The 21,270-nt window shown below is 46.3% G+C and overlaps 1 protein-coding gene across 2 annotated transcripts in view; it reads right to left on the reverse strand.

Moving 5' to 3' along the window:
- The window catches only part of EBF2 (EBF transcription factor 2), a 187,284-nt gene that overhangs the window by 22,457 nt on the left and 143,557 nt on the right, over nt 1-21,270 (reverse strand). For both annotated transcript variants that reach the window (XM_054578988.1, XM_054578987.1), the window contains exon 11: nt 3,326-3,414. In XM_054578988.1, coding sequence (XP_054434963.1) covers nt 3,326-3,414 — 89 coding nt within the window. The remainder of the gene's footprint in view (nt 1-3,325; nt 3,415-21,270) is intronic.

Genomic DNA, 21,270 nt, shown 5'->3' on the forward strand with positions numbered 1-21,270 from the left:
TTGCATGTTTTTCTTCCACTCAATTCTAGTTTCATAGCATTGTGGTCAGAGGAGATGCTTGATATGATTTCAGTCCTCTTCAACTTATTGAGGCTTGTTTTGTGTCCTAACATGTAGTCTATTGTAGAAAATGTTCCATGTGCATTTGAAAAGTATGTATATTATCCTGCTTTGGGGTGAAATGCCCTGAAGATATCAATTAAATCTATTTGCTCTAAGGTGTTGTCTGTCTCCTTGTTGACTTTCTGCCTGGAAGATCTATCCTTTCAAGTCAATGGGGTGTTAAAATCCACGACTATAACTGTAATTCTGTCAATCTTCCCCTGTATGTCCATCAAGATTTGCTTTACATATTTAGATGCTATGTTGGGAGCCTACATGTTTACTAGGGTTATATCCCCTTGTTGGATTGTTCCCTTTATCATTATGTAGTGTCTGTCTTTGTCTCTTATTATAGCCTTGGCTTTAAAGTTTGTTTTGTCAGCTATAAGTACTGCTACCACAGCTTTTATTTTCTTTTCCATTTTCATGAAATATCTTTTCCATCCCTTTACTTTTAGTCTGTGTACCTTTCAATCTCAGATGGGTCTCTTGGAGGCAGCATATATATGGGTCTTTTTTTCTTACCCATTCACCTACTCTGGGTCTTTTGGTTGGAGCATTTAAGCCATTTACATTTAAGATGATCACTGATAGATACATATATATATGTACTGTCATTTTACTGTTCAACTATTTTCCTCTGTTTATTTTTCCTTTCCCTTTTTCTTCTTCTTAAAGCAAACCCTTGAACAATTGCTGCAGCACTGGTTTGGTGGTAACACAGTCCTTTAGTTTTTCTCATCTGGGCAGCTCCTGTTTCTCCTTTGATTTTAAATGATAGCCTTGCTGGATAAAGTAGCCTTGGTTGTAGGTCCTTGTTTTTTATCACCTTGAATATTTCACCCCACTCCCTTCTGGCCTGAAATTTTTCTGTTGAGTCATCAGATGCCAGTCTCATTGGTGCTCACTTGTAGGTAACTACCTGCTTTTATCTTGTGGCTTTTAGGAGTCTCTCCTTGCCTTTAAGCCTTGCCATTTTAAATACGATGTGTCCTACTGCAGGTCTCTCTGGATCCAACTTGTTTGGGACTCTCTCAGCTTCCTGGACTTGTGTGTCTTTTTCCTTCACCAGATTAGAGAAGTTTTCAGTCATTAATACTTCAAATAAGTTCTTGATCCCTTACTTTCTCTTTTCTCCTTCTGCTATTCCCATGATGCAGATACTCATTTTTAGGTTTTTTTCCCCTTTTTGCTGCTCTGCCTGGGTGCTTTTTTCTGCCTTGTCTTCCAAATCACTGATGCAATCCTCTGCTTCACTTAACCTACTGTTTACTCCTTCCAGTGTATCATTTATTTCAGACACTGTGTTCTTTATTTCTGACTGGTCCTTTTTTATGGTTTCTATGTCTTTTTTCATGCTTTTGAGTATCCTTGTAATCATTACTCTAAACTCTCTTATCTAGTAAATTGCTTGCCACCATTTCATCTACTTTTTCTATTGGAGAATTCTCTTGTTCTTTCATTTGGAGTCTGTTTCTTTGTCTTTGCATTTTGGCTGCCTCTTTGTATTTCATGCCTTAATAGTCAAACGAATCAAGCTGTAAGCAGCCCAGCTTAAGTTCCATGGGGTAGCGCATGATAATTCTTGTGAGCAGGGCCCTTGCTTCCTCTTAGGCTGATGCCACTTGGAGGAGAGTGCTCTGTCGGAGAACGGTGGCTCCTGCAGTTTGGGGGATGACTCAGCACGGGGATCCTGGCAGCTGTCCCTTCAGTTCTTCCCCAGAGCCACCAGCCCCCGACTTTCCTCAAGTATCTCTAGTCCACTCTGCCCTTCCTCTGCTGGAGCCCAGGGTAAGTGGCTGCAAAGGAACTTTTGTGCACTGGTCCTTTAAGAGGCTCTCTGCATCTCCAGCTACCTCTCCCCAGCAGACAGAACCCTTGCTGCTTTTCAAGGCTGGATGTTCTCTGGGTTCCTTTCTGACTCATGTGCTGTAGGCCAGGGAGCCCAGTTTGGGATTTAGACCCCACACTCCTGAAGAGGAACCCTCTACCCTGGGCCCTGAAATATCCCTCCGGAACTTCAGCTGCCACGTGTGGGAGCCCAACCAGGTCTCTCTCATCTCTACCACACTCCCTACCAGTCACATTGTGGTGAAGTGGTTTCTTCTGTCTGTCCGTGGTTATAAGGCTTCTCTCCAGCTAGTGCTCAGTTGGTTATTCAGGATGCTTTCTCTACAATGTAGTTGTAATTCCAGATTGGTCCTGGGAGGAGGTTAATGTAGCTTTCACTTACTCCTCTGCCATCTTGGATCTCTCAACCAAGTAGTCTTAAAATGATTGATTGGCCTGTGTTTATCTGCTTGCCAAGGAGTTGTCCATAGTACTGAAATTAACTTGGTAATGTCCTCTGCAAAATTTTATTCTCATAAAGATGAATTCTTTCAATAATATTTCCCTCTGTTCACTTTAACCAGAGAGAATTAGTATTCAGTAATCCCTTTCCTCTCATTTTATCTTTTCCACCTCCTGTTTTTAACAGCCTTTTAAATTGCTATTAACCTACTTTCCAGATAGCATCTAATTTAATAGTGGGGCTGGGAGTTTTCTAAGTGGAAAATAAAGGTGTGATGGAGAAGCAACTGTGGTACTTAAATTTTACTCACAGTACAGAAAACAGAACATAGCATATTATAATGTGTGTGCTTAAAATACAAATGTAAGTGTTAAAATTTATTAATTTCCCATTAATTGAATACCTAACAAATTGATGTATTTTTAAAAAGAAAGCCAAAATAATAGGCTAGAGTTATAATTTTTATAAGCAAGCTCATTTAGAAGTGATGCATTTCATAGAAATTATAGATGGAGGTGTTTTCCACTTCATTAAATGCCTGTATACATAGTAGGCCCTCAATGAATACTTGATTATGGATTAATGTGTCCCTGCAATTGTGGGTAAATACAATTATATTTAAATACAAAGGAGTGAGAAATTACACTTTTAAGCAATTATACAATTATTCATTTTCATCAACTTGGCAGAAATCTCTAAGCTCACAGTGCATCTATTTTATAGGCCTAAATTTTTAGGGTTCATAGATCCTCGGAGATTAACCATAGCATATTTCAAAGTTAGGAAATATTTTATGTGCATCTTTATCTAAAGCTTAGCCAAATTCCAAGATCTAATTTAATTTTAGAGGGATTTAAGTTGCTATATTTATCTAAAGTTCCTGAAATTCTGCAAGGAGTTCCCCGTGTGCTAATTTCTGGAGGGCTTTACCTTAGCCAGCCTCTCAGGGTCGCCAGGGTGCCTGGGGATGACTTTCTGCAGCCTCTGGAAGCCGTAGTCGATGGTGGGTTCGTTTAATGCTGGAAAATAAAAGTCCTGTTTGTGAGCATGTATTCTGGCCATAAAGCAAACTTCTAACTAAGTCCTCCATAGGTACCAGAGAGGTTCTGCTATTACCCACCTGAAAACTGACACATAATGGGTACACTCACTTAAAGTTTTGCTATTGACTTTGGTTACTTCACACATTACTTTGGAGTTAATATTAATGTTTTTCCATTAGAATGATATTCTGAAATTTCTTAATTATTACAATTATTTTATCATTTCTGCTTTAAGTGCACATACTTGTAATTCTCTGCTCAGTCTCACATAATCAGAAATATTATACAATTAAACATTCCCCAGTTTCTGAAGACAACAAACTACCTTCACATTCTTTTTCCTCCCTCCCCTTTTCTTTCCCAGGTATGCATGCTTTTATCACCTATCAGTTCTTCTAAATATCACTTTTTCTTAATTATTCTCTTAAACATGTATATTTATATATATGTACACACACACACACACACACACACGCACCCTTCCATGAGTTTAATGGTCAATTATATTTTGTTACATGCACATTCCTTTAATGCCAGGCTCCGCCATACGCTGCAAATTCCACAGGAGCAAATCCCACACTGGCTTTGCTTCACCACTGCGTTCTCGCCGCTGGAGACCGTGCCTGGCCCACAGCAAGCGCTTGGTGTCAGCCATGTGAGGGGTGAGTCAACGAACGACATACTTCCGCATTTCTACCGCACTCAAGAGGAATTTTTGGAGTATCGTCCTTTATCCTCTCTCCTTCTTCCTCTGTTTCTTTACTTTTTAAGTTTGTGGTATACACTTTGTGGTTTTAAAGTTAATGCATGATCAGAGTAAAGAAAAAGATACAAAAAAGCAAAGTAATCATCCCCTGCACTCCCATTAGGCAACAGTACACACCCGAGGTCTGTTTTTTACTCTTCCTTTCTGCATATGTTTTATGAATATTTGTTGCTATGACTATCAAAGCAACAAGATTTATTTTAAAAATATTTTTAAAATGTAATATCTAAGTAAAAATAAAATCACTCATAACCTCACCATTTTTGAGATGATCAGAGTTAACATTTTTGCTTCTATCTTTCCAGACTGAACAAACGCATACTTAAAATTGTTCAGAGACATACAATTAACACTGTTACATAACCTACTTTTTACCCATTTAACAATATATCAAACTTTTCCCCAGGTTATTAAATCACCTTTTGTAACATTATTTAAAATCTCTGCATATTTTTCTACTGCATGGTCTATAATTTATTTAAATAGCTTCCTAATATTTGGCACTTAACATGATCCCAATTTCTCACTATTACATATCAGAGCAATAATTATTCTTTGCACAAAGCTTTAATTATTTCAATTGGAAAATTTCAAGAATTACTTGACCAAAAAAATCTATGGTTATATTAAGGTCTTTCACAGGTACTGTTAATCACTCCTCAGAAGAATGTACAAATTTATACTCCCTTCAGCAATATTTGCCATCATTTTTTAAAAAGATTTTATTTACTTACTTTTAGAGAGAGGGGAAGCGAGGGAGAAACAGAAGGAGAGAAACACTGTTGTGCAAGAGAAATATCCAATGGCTGCCTCTCTCACACCCCCAACCAGGACCTGGCCCACAGCCCAGGCCTGTGCCCCGACCGGGAATCAAACCAGCCAGTTTTCCGTTTGTGGGAGGAGGCCTAACCCGCTGAGCCACACCAGTCAGTGCATATGTCATCATTTTAACTTACATTTATTTATTTATTGGTGAGGGTGAACATTTTTTCTTGTACTTGGTGACAATTTTAATTTCTTCTTTTATAAACTGCTTATTAATAGTTTCTGCTCTCTTTTCTGTTGAGGTTAGTCTTTTTCTTTTTTTACTTGTACAAACACTTTTATATGAATATTTTTAACACTCTGTCACAATAGCATATCCCAATCTGTCCACAAGAACTACGTGTAGAAAGACCATAGGCCATCCCCACACCAAATCTGGTCCACCCACACACATGACATTTGTATGTATGCACACACATATTCATACACGTATGAAGTCTTCTTTAGGTCCACCAGTAAAATGTACTAATAATCTTATAGGTAATAAGCTTTTTGTTGTCCATTTTTATTTTTTGCTATGTATTTCACTTTTTGTTGTTTTTACTGTGAATACGATCACCCTCTCATCATGTTTTCTAAGAGTCTTTCCGGCCCCTAGAAACACTTTAGGCTTTCTGTCCGAGCAGACTGTGTGTGGCAGTACGTGGAATAGTCATTAAGAGAATCAGCTTTAGAGTCAAGTAGACCTTGCGCTTGAATACCAGCTCCACCATTAATCTGAGAGCTCCCGTTTAAAATTCACCTCATGAGTTTGCTGTCAAAATTAAATGAAACAATTTATGTAACGCCCCAGCACAATTCTTGGCACATAAAAGATCTTAACCAATTGCACCTTTCTCTTATTTTGCAACCAAACCTCTGACAGATACCACTATTTTGGGGTGTTCATTCTTAAGCTTGTACATTAACAGCATCTACATGCAATGATCATTTTGTCTCCTTTCAGTCAGTATATTAATCCCATTTAACTCTCTTAATCCCATCCTCGTGTTGGCTCAAACTCTCCTGACAGTGTCTAAAACGATGGATGTTGGTGGATATTTTGCTTGTTCTTCTCTAAAAGACACTAACATTTCACCACCAATGGGGCGTTGGCTATTTGAGATAATTAGGTATCATGCTTTGTTAAGGGATTTTTATCAGAACTTTTCAGAATTTCAAAACATTACAAACATACGAATTTTCTGCTTTCACCAATTTATATTGTATTTTATAGCAGATTTCCCAGTATTTCACAATTAAACGTTTATTCATGGGTGTGGTACATAATTTACTTAGCACATTTCTGGATTCCATTTGTTAATATTTTGTTAAGACTGCTGGTGCGAGGGTGCAATCAATTAAATTACTGAGAGCAGGGCCTGGAACAGACTGTCAGCAAGTGCCACTTACCATTACCGTTGCTGGGAGCCTGTGTCTGTATCAATAACTGGGATGTGCGTGTGGTGCTCTCCAACTTGTGATTGATTTTTATTTTATACTTGCTTTGAAAAATACATTGAAAAGCTTTCTATATTTTACCCTTTGCTCTATAAAACTTACATAGCATGGCTACTGCCCGCTGACTGAAGTCTGAAAGAACCCCCTTGACATCGCGCTCGCCACGTCACCGAGGGACATGTTAGCCAAGCCAAGAGGAACTTTTCTACCCTGATCTTAAATTCGGGTTAGCGCTCGACACTGGAAACTCCCCACTGTTGGAAACACTGCGCCCGCCCGGGCTGTGCCGAGCGCAGGCCGCCTGCGTGACTGCGAGCTCCTTGCCCTGCTCCTCCGCCCGCCCCGCGCGGCTGGGCCCGTCCTCAGAAGGCCGGGCAGATGCTGGGGCGCCCCCGCCCCCGGAGCTGCCAGGAGCGCCTTCCCCTGGCTGCACCTGTCCTGCGCAGCCTCGTCAGGGCGCCATGACTTCTGAGTCAAACCACGCGCTGGCTGTCGCACCTCCTCCTGTCCGGGCCAGAGAGCTTGCCCCACATTCAGCCTCTTCTCTTCCACCTGCTGGCTGGGAACTTCCACTCCGATGGCCCTGGGCTCCTCCCCCTCGAGAGACCCCACGCCCCTGCCGTTCTCGGTAAACTGTCCATCAGATTGCCAATCAAGAACCGTGGAGTCATTCTTTCTCTCTCTCCATACCGTTTGGTTTTTTCTGGGAAGATATGCGTGTCATCAAGATTGTAAATGTTATAGCATCGATCCTACATGGTAATTTATTTAAAATTTGAATCTCCTATTAATGGTTCTTCCCCACCTCTTTATTCTAACTTTCTGAATAGCTCCTATTTCTAATTTTATCTTCTTTTTGTTTCCAAGAGAGTATCCTAAAATTTCTAGGTGGTTAGGTATTAAATTGTTAATTATTTAGTCTAGTTAATGGCATTAGATTTTAAAAGGTGGCTTGTAGAATGATCTGCCTTTTGGAATTTATTAAGTATTTTGTGAATTAATACCTACTAGTTTCATCTGTGCTCCTGGGTAATGCTTTAAATGTATTACTTAATATATCTTCTTGATATTCTTTAACATATTTTATACATAAGTGCTACTATAAACTTACCCTTCCACATTACCCTTGTCTTTCTAATAGTCTCACATGTATATATTTTCCTCTAGTGAGGAGGACGAGGCTCATCCTATTTTAATTTAAAGCAATACCTTTAAGGTTCTTAAAAATGATAGTTTTTAAATTATGAGTCTTTTGAGCCCCTCCATATGTAAAAATTCTTGCTTACCTTTAGTTTCCTCACCCCACTCTCTCCACATTTACATTTCTGTTGCTAGTTGACCATCATCAGCTAATGCTACTATTATTCAACTTTTGATGACTGGTGTCTCTTAGACAATAATGTTCACATCTACCTTAGGCTTCGCCGTCGTATTAGCCATAATTCAGGCACTCCACACTTAAGTGCTTCTCGGCCGCCCAACAGCCCCTTCCACCCTTGCATTCTCCGCTGATTCAATCCTCCCACGGTCCCATTGGATCAGTCAAAGTAACAGCTGAAATCTGTCAGAGCCCTTGACGGAAGAGGTGATCTTTCTTTCTCGCACATAAATGACAACTTCTCCGGATACGGACTGTTAAGGATACTGTGCTCCAGTCAAGATCCAGTTTCTGCTGTGTCCCCTGGTCTCACTCTGTGAGGTGGAGACAGAGAAGCTCTAGAGGTTTTGTCAGGTCTCCTCCGTCATTTCCCAGCCCAGCTCTCATTTTCCAGGAAGGATGAGGTCGGGCCCCACAAACCCGCTGATGCACCCCCATCTCGCACCCGAGCCCGACCGCGCCAACTTCCTGGCACGTTGATGGCGGCAGCCAGGCCTTAGACGTGAACACTAGACTTCTCTTACTTTCATGTTTTCTTGGAAATACCCTCCTCTGTGTTCTGGGGGCGGGGACAGACCAAACACTCACACTCACGGTACCATCTTGCCCAACACGCGTGTAAGAAGGCCTGGGTGTATCATCGGAATCATTCTGTAAACTCGTTTTTCCCACTTAGCATTATAATAGCAGCAATTTCTGCAGACCTTTTCTTTAATAACAGGGTTTTGGGTGGCGCTGACAGTCAATGGTGAAACCGTGATTCCCACCGTTGGAGCTTCCCGCAGGCTCGCCCTGTCGGGGCACCGTGCTAAGCCTTTTACACACACCGGCTCATCTATCTTCACCACAGCCCCGCAACGCGGGTTTTACCTCCACTTTAAATGCAGCTCCAGGCAGTGGAGGTGGATGCTGAACCCCAGCTTCTCTAGTGCAAGGCCTGCGTCTTTAATTTCCCCCCAACGCAGGCGTGGTCCCCAGCCCCAGCCAGGGGCCAGCCGCTCCCAGGGCCAGAGGCTACCACCCCCAACCCCCCCGCCACCCTGTACGCAGCTGCTGGCTGGGAGCTGGTGAAGAGCTGAGAAAGTGTTGAAAAGTGGCCGTGCCACCCTCTGCTTCCTGTCACCCACTCCCTGCACCCGTCACCCATCCTGGGCTTCCTCTCCAGCTTCCAGGAAAGCCCGGCCGACCTGCAGAGAAAGGCCAGGCTGCCTGACTGCTTTGTCACCGTGCAACGAGGCCCCATTTGGTATCAATCAGCAAACACAAACAGCTGCCCGGTGCTGCGGGGCGAACAGACTTGGTGACAAAATGCTCTAAATCAATCATTGCCTCGTCTTTGTTCAAATAGGCACCATTTCGTTACCTAAGGTGCCAATTTTCCTAAATGGAGAAAACGGAAATTATGTATATGGTTGAGCTCACAACATGCTGACTATCAAGAGGCCATTCCGTAGGGTAGGAAATCTGCCCCCCACCAGGCCCCCGCCGGCCCCACGACTGCCCTGGCCGCTTGCCCCGACCTGCACGGCCGCTCCCAGGCTGGTTTCCCCCCTCTCGCCGGAGCTCAGTGCCCGCCACCCATGGCTCCACTTGCCTCTTCCTGCTGGGTCCTTCCCCACTGGCAGGGGAGTCCCCTGAACTGGGCTCTGGCCAGCGCTCAGAGGTGGCGCGGAGTCGAAGGGCTCCCCTCAGAGCACTCGCCCCACGTTTGTACCCGCTGCTCCCTCCCATTAGATGGAGAGCCGCCAGGACATGGGGGAATGACGGGTCCATCCAGCCCTCCCCTCCTGACTGTCCAGCCGAGTCAGAAACAGAAGACGATCTTGGCCACACTGGGTCAGCCACTCACGTTTTAAACTGAACACATAGCTTGGGCATACCCATCTATTCTGAGGTTGAGTGTTCAGTTTCACTTGGTTTGGTTGGACTTGGTTTGGTTGGTTTGGTTTGGCTTGGATAGGTTTGGCTTGGTTTGGCTTGGTTTGGCTTGGCTTGGTTGGCAGGTCCTGGCCAGACTTCGAAGGCATCAGCTGTGAGATGGGTTATGTGGGCCCCAAAATGAGAAAGACGGCAGTAAACACACTGGCACTTACATGGGCAGGGACTGACCACACACATGTACACACGCGCACACACACAATTTCATTAGATCAGGTATACTTTTGAAGTAAAAATCATCAAGCCAAAACTGTTCAGTCAACACCAAACCATAAGAGGAAAAGTCGTTTAATCCTTCCGCTTGAGGTTGGACTGAATAGTTTTACTTTGGTTCCAAACTGACTTCTCAAATGGCCAGTTGTGTTGCATACTATAGGTTCTGCCTCATCCGGAATCCCGGCCCCCTCCCCACCTCTCTGGGTGTTCTGTCTGTTCAGGCCATGGTGAGAGCCAAGTAAATCTCAGTTAGAGGCTGAGGTGCCCAAGACCAGCACCAAGACTGCCTCTGAGGACCAACCGGATCACTAGCCACCACCATCAGAGTGAACCACCACCTCTCCCACCCCGTGGGGTGCGGGGCCGCGGGGGCCTACCAACCCCTTGGCTGATGAGAACACAGGGGAATGCTGGCGCGGCAAAAACAGAGTAAATTAAAAATACGCTTCGATCTATAGGCTCTATTTATCTATGTCTTTCTTTAGTAACATAACATTAAGGTAAAAGGTCATATCCCCACTGAAATATAATTTATATTTACCTTTTATTAAATAATTGTGGCATGGCATGAAGTTAAATATTGCAGAAGGTAATCAAGGGGGAATTCAATAGAGAGAACTCAGACATGAGAATTTCGTCTTTGCTATACATAGAATGTCTTAATCTTCCACTGGGAGTCATTCGGGTTTGCTTAAGGAGTTTAATAATACATATTTCAACTGCCACAGAATCTAAATCCCATTTGGATCTGCCTTGGAAACACTTTCATCAATACCTTGAGATTTCATAATATTTCTCCTGAGAGCCTGGATCTTATGTGTCATTTCTCATTTGATTGCGGGAGTAAGATACAAGGTTAGTTACCTATGTTGGACCCAACAAATAGATGTAAACTATGAGCAATGTGTGAAGAGTTTCTTTTATAAGTAAATAGTTTTTGACTAAAAATATCTACTGGGAACCACTTATTTAAAAATAAAAAGCTGGCTGGTGCTCAATATTAATTTTCCCAAAGGGTTGGTGAACTATATAAATTCTATATGATTTTTTCCAGCTTTCCTCAAGAGGAGGTACAGAGACCAGATAATGCTCACTCCAGCTTTTGTCTTCACTTCCGTTTCCCAAAAATACAGGGGGCCCTGGCTAACGCGGAAAGGAAACTGGTGAGTTCTGATTAACCGTGACCCAGACAGTGCTGATGCTGCACACGGGAGGTCGCCCATGCCCTTGACCAATAGGAGTACCGATCACCAAGATGGCGGCATCCAGGGCCCATGAGTTCCTTTGCAGAAATTTGAGGAGGCAACTAAGCTGATGGGGTGAGGGAAGACCTGAGTGCTCCACAGGGCTGCGACCTGGGATGCAGCTTTTGTCACTGGCGAGCCTTCCGTTGGAGCCTAGGACCGCGGTTGAGTTTGTGGGTGGCCATCAAGAGACACATAAAAGTCTAGGAAGTCTGAGCCCCACTGTGTGTCTGCAGAGACGTGCGCTCGCCTGCAGCAAAGGATCTTCGCTTTTCTCAGCAGCACAGAGCCCACTGCCTACTAAGGACTCGCCCACAGAACCAGAGGCTCCCGCCAGTCCTGACTCTAAGTCGGTCTCCTCTAAGAATACGAAAACAATGGGGAAAAGGCCTGCCTAGGACAGCTAAAATCTCTGCCTGCCCGATGAGCACCCATCAGAAGATGGACTTTGACACGCAAGTGGAGGAGAAACATCCACAACACCTTTGCATGTGGCTCTGGTCAAAGACAGTCACGCTGTTGCCAGCACAGGAAGGCCCGAGAACACAGCCGGGCCTGAGAGGAATTCAGGTACCTACCGACCAGCTCCTGCCCTCACGCCGCCTCAGGGCTTTGCCGCTCCGCTTCTCCCTCACAGTGTCTGTGTCTTCAAGGAAATTTGATGCTACTGATTGATTCTGTGACATCTGCTTTCTTTGTGCTATGAGTTGGTTCCCCTCTCTCCCCCTCCATGTCCTCCCAATTTTCCCCTCCAGTCATCTACCTTCTGCCCTCCGCTTCATGTGCCCAACATTCAAAGGATACAATTAACATTTTAATGCTCCCAAGTTAAATTATTTTTAATCTTCATCCAACAAGATATTTACTGATTTTTTTGAGAGAAAGGGAAAGAGAGAGAGAAGCATCAATGTGAGAGAGCAACATTGATCAGTTGCCTCCTGTACATGCCCCAACCAGGGATCGAACCTGCAACCTAGGAATGTGCCCCAAATGGGGATCACACCTGCAATTTTTTGGTGCATGGGATGATGTTCCAACCAACTGAGCCACCCTGCCAGGGCCCAAGTTAAATTTTTTCATAGAATTTGATGATGTAATGGAGATAAAGCCAGCACAGCCTAGGCTCTAAGTTCCAGACCCTGACCAACAATGCCCCCTTCAAGGCCAGGTGGACTTTGGTTTATTTCTTTGCAAAGACAAAAGGTTGGGCTAAATGGCCCCTGAGACCCCTTGTAAGATTCTGCCTTATAGGATTCTAAGACCCCTATTTACCTGGTGCAGCGAAAGCCTTATCTGAGCAGAGGAAATGGGTGGGGTTGCAGCCATAGGCTCTGCTGAATTAATCCTTTGACACAGTAAAATCTCTCCCTACATCCATTCACTGCCACGTAGCAAAAATTCAGTGTCACCAATTAAAAAAAGAAAAGACAAAGATAATATGGAAACACATTATTAAGAGGTGATACCTGCCTTTGTGGATATAGGAATGAGAACACGAGGTGAGAACCAGCAGTGCACAAGTGAAAGATTAGACGGAAGCCTTTGATATTTAATTTTAAATGAAATATTAATTTAATATTTAATTACGCTTTGGTTTCAAGAAAAACTGCAGCAGCAAGACAGGTTGTTTGAAGAAGGGAGTAATATACATGGTTAAGGAGACAACTGTAAAAATTAAAGATAAATTTCAAGGGTAAATCTAAATGCCACAGCGGAGCAGTTATGAGTGCGCTTGGGCGCGCTGCGATGTGTGTTTAGAATATTATAACTGAGAGCACCAGGCCATTACAGAGCCAGGGAGTCTCTAGTGAACAGCAGCCCCCCATTCTGGGGCCGCCAACGGAGACGTCCTTCCTCCGGCCCAGCTGAAGGACAGAGCTGGGTTTCAGATGGCGGCAGTGCTACAGCTGCAGGCTACCTACCAGGAGGGCCATCGATGCCACCTGTTTCCGGTGTGAACAGGGACAACTATACTTGGGCCAGTGTTTGATGTCTGAATTGGGCATTTTTAACGAAAGATCAAATTCATATCTTAACTGGATTTTTTTTTCCAGGATCAAGGGGAAAAAAAGGAATGCAAAGTGGATGAGCTAGGAACATTTTCCATCCAGCTCGCACACCTGTGCCGCGCAGCGTTGCAAAGGGAGGGACCCACTCCCCACGTTGAGCCCTGGGGAGGAGGCTGGCTGCTCAGGGTGTGATTTGGGGGCTTGTGGAAAAATCTAGGTCTCCCGTTTCTCCTCCCACCTGCTGCCTGTTCTTGGCCCTTTCCTCTTTGACTAACACTTCCCCCAACAACAAAAAGCAGAGGGGTAATCAAATGCACTTGTCTGTGCTCAGGTAAAAGCTAAGAAGTGCTCTGGGGAGGATGAGCCACACGCATTCTTCGGCTTCCCGGAGCGTCTTGGATCAGCCAGGGGTGCTTGCCGACTTCTCCACGCGGCGACCCCCAGCCCCCGCCGGGAGCAGGTCCTCCCATGCGCGCCTGGACCAGCTGCACCCAGCAGCCCCTTCTGCTGCTCTCGTCCCCTGTTGCAGGCCTGCTTCCCCTCGCCCTCCTGCAGACCCCACGTCCTCAGGCTGCGCTGGCCTCGTCTGTCTCCAAAACCCTGGTCTCTAAGCACAGCACAGGGAAGACAGTAAATAATACTGTAATAACTATGTATGGCGTCAGACGGGTACTAGACTTATTGGGGTGATCACTTCCTGAGGTACAGAAATGTCTAACCACTGTGCTATATACCCAAGCAATGTAAGACGGTAAGTCAACTGTCATTTAAAAGTAAATTAAAAACAAACGAAACAAAAAACCTGATTTCTAACGTGGAGCCAGATATTAAGGGCACAACATGGCAGGGCTTTCGGAAAGAATTCACCTTTTTACAGAAGAGAAGATGCAAAAAAGTCCCCCCTCGCTTAGACAGCAGTGAGGAGGAAGCCACGTGGGACTCACCCCAAAACCCACCCAGAAGCTGTGCTCTTCTGCCAAATGCTCACACTGGTGAGTTCTGCTTCTATGTTTACACTTCAATACCTGTATATTTGCATATCTATATAACTTTGTCTTCCCAGTAAGATAAACATTTTCCTACATTTGAGATTAGAAAACAGGTGAAGAATGGTTAAGCGATTTGCAGAATGTTGGGATTCAAACCTAGGCCACTCAAGGGTGTCCCTCACTGTCATCTGCCCCAATGCTGTCTCTCAAGGTTAATAATGAAGTGGAATTTCTACTCTTTTGCCTCCTGCAACTCCAGTTATGGAGAGGACAGACTCCATGGCTTCCAAGGAATTTAAAGCACTCCACAGGCGCCAAGCCCATCACAGCCGCCGGAACAGAAATGCTGCACCTGGCGCCCCGGGCCACAGGGGCCAGGGGCCACCCCCTCCGTGCGCACCGGCCAGGCCGCCTCCCGTGCCCGCCCTCAGAACAGCAGGCGGTCCGAGGCCGTGGGCCCGCGCTGAGGAAAACCACCAGATGAAGCCGAACGTGTGGCTTGGGCGTGGTTTCTCCTACTGGAGGTACAGTAGTGCTAAGCAGCACAGGTTAGCAGTTAAGAGCGCAGTTTTGGAACAGGACAGCTAGGATGGGACCTGGCTCGGTGGCCTGAGGCAGCAGGCTTCTCATCTATAAAGCGGAGGTGCTGATAGAACCAACATACGGGAAAAGGTGGTGATTACCTGAGCTCCTGAGACCGGGCCTGGCCCAACACACTCACTAGATGACAAGGGTGATTACAGAATCACTAGCACCATTTTTTTCTTACTAGTTCTACCAGCGGTCAAATGTTTAGCCCAGACTCTGCCAAGAGCTGCGGGAACAACACTGAAAAACCGGGCTCACTGGCCCCCACGTCCTCACTGACCTGCCGCAGCCCGCGCGTCAGGCCGCCTCACAGGTTTCTGAGGCTGGTGCAGATTTTACAGTGACAGGGGACAGCAACTCCACCCCCAAATCCGTGCTCAAGGCCTTCTCTCCCTGCACCCTCGAGACAGCCGAGCAGCAGCCCTACCACCAATCACGGTGGCCCCCTTGGGTATCTCTACGAGGGTCACTGCTCGGCGCGGCTGTTCCCCCTGGACAAGCCTGGGGGGCGGGGCGGAGAGGGCCTCCCCGCCGAGCCGTGGCTGGCACCCGCTCCTCGGTCTGCACCAGCAGGGGGCCGCTGGGCCCCTCCCAAGGAGCCGTGCCCTCCTGCGGGCCTCGATTCCGCTGCGACAGGCCGCAATGTAGCAAACCGTGGAGGGAGGAAAAGAGACCTGCTCAGTCACAGGGGTGAAGACAGTGAGATGTTTTTCAGAGCCCTGGCGCTGTTTATGCTGTTCTTGGCAGCAGCGACCATGGGGAGCTGATTACTGCGTTTTGGCTAATTGTACATCTAATAAGCACGGGTTTACGCTAGTGGTGGGTCCCTGGGTACAGGAACCTTCAACGTTTGCACCAAGAACCACAGGGCATGTGCGGCAGGGTGGGGCTGGAGGAGGAGAGGTTCTCAGAGGCCCTGTTCCCACCTCCTACTTTTTGAGTCTCCTTCTAGAAAGTTCCACCTAAGAGTTCTACTGTTGTGTTCATAGCACAATGACTCAGTCCTAAGAACTGCCCCGATGCTGACCTGTACTTTGCAAGCCAGGAAGCCCCTGCACCAGCCTGATGAGCAGGATTTAGGTTTCCTAAACTCACTTCTGTGTTTAAAATACGGGTTCGGGACCCTCCCAGAAGAGTACGACTCAGCATGTCTGGAATAGGGCCAGGCTTGATTCTCAGGCTCAGCCACATCAGGGCAACGGCTCCGGGTAATGGCGCAATCGGTACCAGAGCTTTATAGGGAAGCAAAGGGGGCTCAGAGGGGTTAGTGACTTGACCAAAAAAAAACAAGTCATCGATGACCCATCTGCCATCTAAACGTGGGTCTTCTGGCTGAGTCCAGCGTGCCTCCGCTCAGACCCCGCGCTGCATGCTCACTCTGTCCCCTGCAGCTTCCCAGGTGTCACGGTTTCTTTTCCTCTGGAACCAAGACCCTGTTTCCCACCTCACCCCCGGAGCCGAGAGCTGTGTGCAGGCCCGCGTGGTCCCTGGCGCGCTGTCCTGCAGCCAAGCCCGGGATGTGAGGCGGCAGGCGCTCGCCTCCCTCGCGGCTCAGAGTGCGTGTCTCAGGAGGGCAGGGCGGCTGGACCTGCGGGGGCCTCTGTCCACCGCCTCCCGTGGAGGAGGCCGTGGCCCTCCAGGCCGTGGAGGCAGAGCAGCCGCCTTCAGGCAGCGGGGAGCCTCTGCCTCTCCAGCTGCTGGACCAAGGTTCTCGATGGGCTGAAGGTCAGCTGTCCACGCCAGCAACTGCTGGGTGAGTGGGCAAGACCAGAAGCCACTGGTCCATTTTCTGTGGCAACTAAAACCCTCGATGCGTAACATCAGCTGCTTGTCTCCACCATCCTGAGTCACGTGTGGCCCAAGAACCTCAAGGTGGAAGTTCATAGGCAGTGACAGCCCCCTGAGCCAGCCTGGACAGTGTCTGTACTTGTTTTCTTCTCTGACTGTGAGAGAATATGCTATGTCCCCACCACCCTACCCCTAACGGCCCCCGCAGGTCCCTCTCTCTCAAAGCAGTTCTTCTAGAAGCCTCCCTGCTTCCCCGGATGGAAACCCTTTCCTCATACCCACAGAATGAAGTGTAACCACGTGTGCTGTTTCAGTATTTAAACATGGGTGACGTTAACTTTTACATATTTTCATTTAATTTTTAATTAAAAATTAATTTTATTAGAAAATAATAAATACAGTTGAGCCTTGAACAGCAGAGTTTTGAACTGCATGGGTCCCCTTACATGCAGATTTTCTTCGATAAATATACAGTCAGCCCTCCACATCCCTGGGTTTTGTATCCACAGATTCCAACCACCATGGCTGGACAACAGTATTTTCAGCCGCTGGCTGGGAACCTGTGGATGAGGAGGGCCGACTGTATGCACTGCTCTGCATTGCTGCACAGAGAGGAGCTTGAGCGTCCCGGGATTTGGGCGTCTGCTGGGCCCCTGGAACCTGTGCTCCGCAGATTCCAAGAGGGGACTGACATTTGGGGAAGTCAGAAGTTTCCTACAGATCAGTGCCTGGGTGAAGGCGCTGGGCCCCCAACGCCCCACATTGTTCAAGGCTCGACTGTTTAAGAAAAACAAAAAAAAAACCCTAAATAATAAGACCAACACCCCAAATCCATCCCTCTGAACATCTTGGTGTGCAGACTTCCATACCTTTCTTGGGTTTTTTTACCCAACAATTTTTTTCATATATATAAAAATCGCACCATACTATGCTTTAAAAAAGAAAAAACCCTGTATCATAGACATCTTTCATGTAACGCAATACCCACCCACAGAATTACTTTAAACGTTTAAAAAGTGTTTCAGTGTAAGGATGGCCTATCATTTACTTAACGAGTCCCCTAATGAACACTGAGGATGCCTTCCGTTTTCACCGCTATACACTGTGCTCCAGGAGACAGCCTTTGGGAAGACCCGCTGATTTCCTCAGTCTGCACTCCTGGAAGCAGAGCTGTTGGGTCAAAGGGCACAGAGATTTTCAGGGCCTGTCTGGGTACCCTGAAAGTCCTCCCTGGAGCCACGGCCTCCTGCGGTGGTGTGAGAAGGTTTCCACTTCTAACTGCCAACCTGGGTATTTCTATTTGGTAAAAAAAATCTTTGCCAACTTGATAGGGGAAAACTGTGATCCTGTAAGCTGCTTAATTTGCATTTATTTGATTATGAATGTGGTTGGGATTTTTAAAAAATATGTTATTGCTTAGTTGTATTCCTTCCTGATATAACTCCTGATGTTCCTCACTGGTTTTTAATTGAGGTATTTTTCTTTTTCTCCTTAACTTGTAAGATAGCTAACATTCACCTCCCTATCCACAATGCACATGTGACATAGTGGTTGAAAAACAGCAGGCACAAAATAAACCTTTGCTGAACAAATGAATGAACCTTTTTATGCGTAAGACCATATGTCATACATAACAGGTATGTTCCTAGTTTGTCCTTTTCTTTTGATTTAAAATTTTCTTTTTATGTACTCACGTATTTATGCTTGATGATATCTGCACAAGATTGGCAAGGCTCAACTTTATAACAATTTTTTGACATGCTCGCCTTTTTAATTGAAATTATATAATTCAGATATGTTATATCCATGATATGAAATTAGGTACCTTTTCCTTCAGTGCCTCCCCAGTTGGCACAATGCCACTGGTGAATATTCCATCTTTCCCACGTGGACCTGACCAGGGTCCACGCCTGTACAAATACTTAGGTATTCACACTGTCCACGTGTACACAAATATTTACTTTTAAATGTTCTCCCCTGTTGCACGACATTTCTGTATGTTCCTACAAAGCCCCATATTCTTTTAATTACTGAAACTTAAAATCGGTTTTAATGTCTAGTAGGGCAAGGCTCTGTCGTTTTTCAAAAAGAGAGGTCCTATTATAGCACCTTGGTGAGCTTTTTAAAGTTTCCCCAGTTTGTGGGTACTTTGATTGGCATTGTGTTAAATGTATTCATTAATTGACATCTTTACAATATTAAATCTTCCCACCTCTCCGCCAACTGGAAGGATTTTGTCCTTCCTCTGAACTCCCTTTAGCACTTTATACCTTTTTAAAAACTCACTTTCTGAGCTACACCCACCCAATTTTTCAAACCTGAAACCCGAGAGTCTTCCCCTCCCCTCCCGTCCCCAACCTTCACCCCATCCAATCAATCATCAGGTCCCGTCAGTGCTACCTCCTAAATTTCACCCCCTTCTGCCTGTCCCCACTGCCGGCACTCCAGCCTGAGCCGCCATCGTTCCTGGCCGCGGCCACCACACGGCCTCCGGCTGACCCCCGAGTCCACCCTGGCTTCGAAGCCATTCCCTACACTGCAGCCAGAATGATCTTTTAAAAGGCAAATCTGATCACAGCTTTAAAGTGCTCCAGTGGCTCCCTATGTTTTCATAAGGATGGAAAAATCCCTCGTGTTCCTTAGAGGGAGCCCCAGGCAACCAGCCCCAGTCCCCCCTGCCAGCCTGAACCCAGCCTCTTTTTAACTCATTTTCTCTGCCCGGTCATAGTGACCATCAAATACATCCCACGCTCCTTTCCACCCCAGGACCTTTGCATGTACTGTTTTCTGTGTTTGGACTGGCCTTAGCCTCCCTTCCCTGTGGCCTCAGTTTAAGAAGGTTCCACTTCCCTGGCCTATATCCACAGCGTCCTATGCAACAGTAATCCTCACAACACTTGTCATTTCTTACTCAGGTCGATGATAAGGCTAATAGCAATAACAAGAATAATATTAATGATAAACACCTTTTGAACAGTAAGATCTCGTTGCTCTCTGTCCCAAATGCTTTGCATGCAGAGGTGTTCTAGACCTGGTTTGTGAGGGCAGGCTGTTAAATTTTCAGAAATTCTGGGAGTTGGTTGCTGTTATACTGGCAGCTTGAAACCAGCCTTGGGGAGAGCGCTTGCACCTCGGAAATCAGCACACGCTGCAAACCAGTGCTTCCCCACCCTCGCCTGGTGCCCTGAGAGCTGGCTGTTACGCCATTACCGGCACCCCGCTGTTTCCAGGCAATGGAGCACGTCGTTCTCACTGCAGCTCTGGGAGGTAGCCCATTCGACAGATGGGAAACTACGAGGCTAAGTCACTTACGCAAGACGTGAGAACTATTTGCAGGCGAGCCGAGCTGTGCGTGCAGGCCGTGGGAGCCCAGAGCCCCCCCGCCCCGAGCAGGCCACCTTCGTGCCAGCACAGGGTGACGCCGGGGAGCCGGGCCTGGGCCTGACCCGGCTGCAGTGCCCCAGCCCATGGCGCAGCGGAGCCCAGGGCCCGGCTCCCGCCCTGTGTGTTCATGAGTAAGTTGTTCAGGGCTCGTCAGGAAGAGGGGGCTCTTCGATGCCGCTGCATCGCTAGGGAGGCCCCGGCGGGATGGCCTGAGCCCCGAGTCTTGCTCCGACCCCACCTGGAATGCAGTGGGCGCTGTGAGCAAGCCACTTCTCGCTGGGCTCACTTTTCTCATCTGCAAAAGACGGCGTTTGACCAGATGATCTTCAATGTCACCTCATCTCTACGATTCTTTGAGTTTCCATGTAACATAACATCTCTTATTATTTCCATGGTTCCGTGGGCTCCTCTTCCGCCGGATGCTCTGCTTCCACAAGCTGCAGCCCACAGCCTCTTCTAGCCTGCCTGGTACATCCCTGCTTTGCTTTTGAAATGAGTCGCTTTCCCGTGCCTGGGAGCCCTCAGTTCATCTCCTATCTTGCCAAACCAAGTCCAAACGGCCAATCAAAGCCTGTTTTCATTTTTTTTTTAAATTATGGTACAATACATGTAACAAAATTTATCATCTTAAACTGTTTCTAAGTATATAGTTTAATAGCCTTAAGTACATTCACATTTTGTTGCGCAGCCCGGCGCTGGGACTCTTTTCATCCTGCAAAACTGAAACTCTGTCCCCATTAAAAGCAACTTCCATTCTCCCCACCTCCAGCCCCTAAACGCCACTGTTCAACTTTCTGTCTCAGTGAATGTGACGACTCCAGGTGCCACACAGGGCTTTTAGGCTGTTATATGGTTTCCTTGCTTCCCGCGCCTAGGTCATCTAAGATAAGCGCTGGTCTCAGTCCTACCCAAGTTCACTGCCACGGCGTCGCACCGGCCCTCTCTCCTCCGGTCGCCTGCTCGCCACCCTCTGGGCCTTTGCACATGAGCTTCCATAGCTGCAACCTTCCTCCTTCTCTTTGTCCACCTAAAATGCTCTCCGTCCTTAGAAACGTCCTCCTTGAAATCTTACCCCACTACTCTAGTCCACACTAAACTCTCTTTTCCTGGAACTCATATTCCATTTATTGGAAATACCAGACATGTTGACTGTTCTAATTCTCCAGGTGTTCTGTGCAATATACCACTGCCTCCTCCAAAAGTTCTACGCTCCAAATAGGGATCATGTGTCATATGTCCCTGTACCTTACACCTGGAAAAAGTTGTA

The sequence above is a fragment of the Pteronotus mesoamericanus genome, unplaced genomic scaffold (genome assembly GCF_021234165.1).
Source record: "Pteronotus mesoamericanus isolate MK-2021 breed Mesoamerican mustached bat unplaced genomic scaffold, CSHL_Meso_final contig_502, whole genome shotgun sequence".
In the NCBI taxonomy this organism is placed as follows: domain Eukaryota; kingdom Metazoa; phylum Chordata; class Mammalia; order Chiroptera; family Mormoopidae; genus Pteronotus; species Pteronotus mesoamericanus.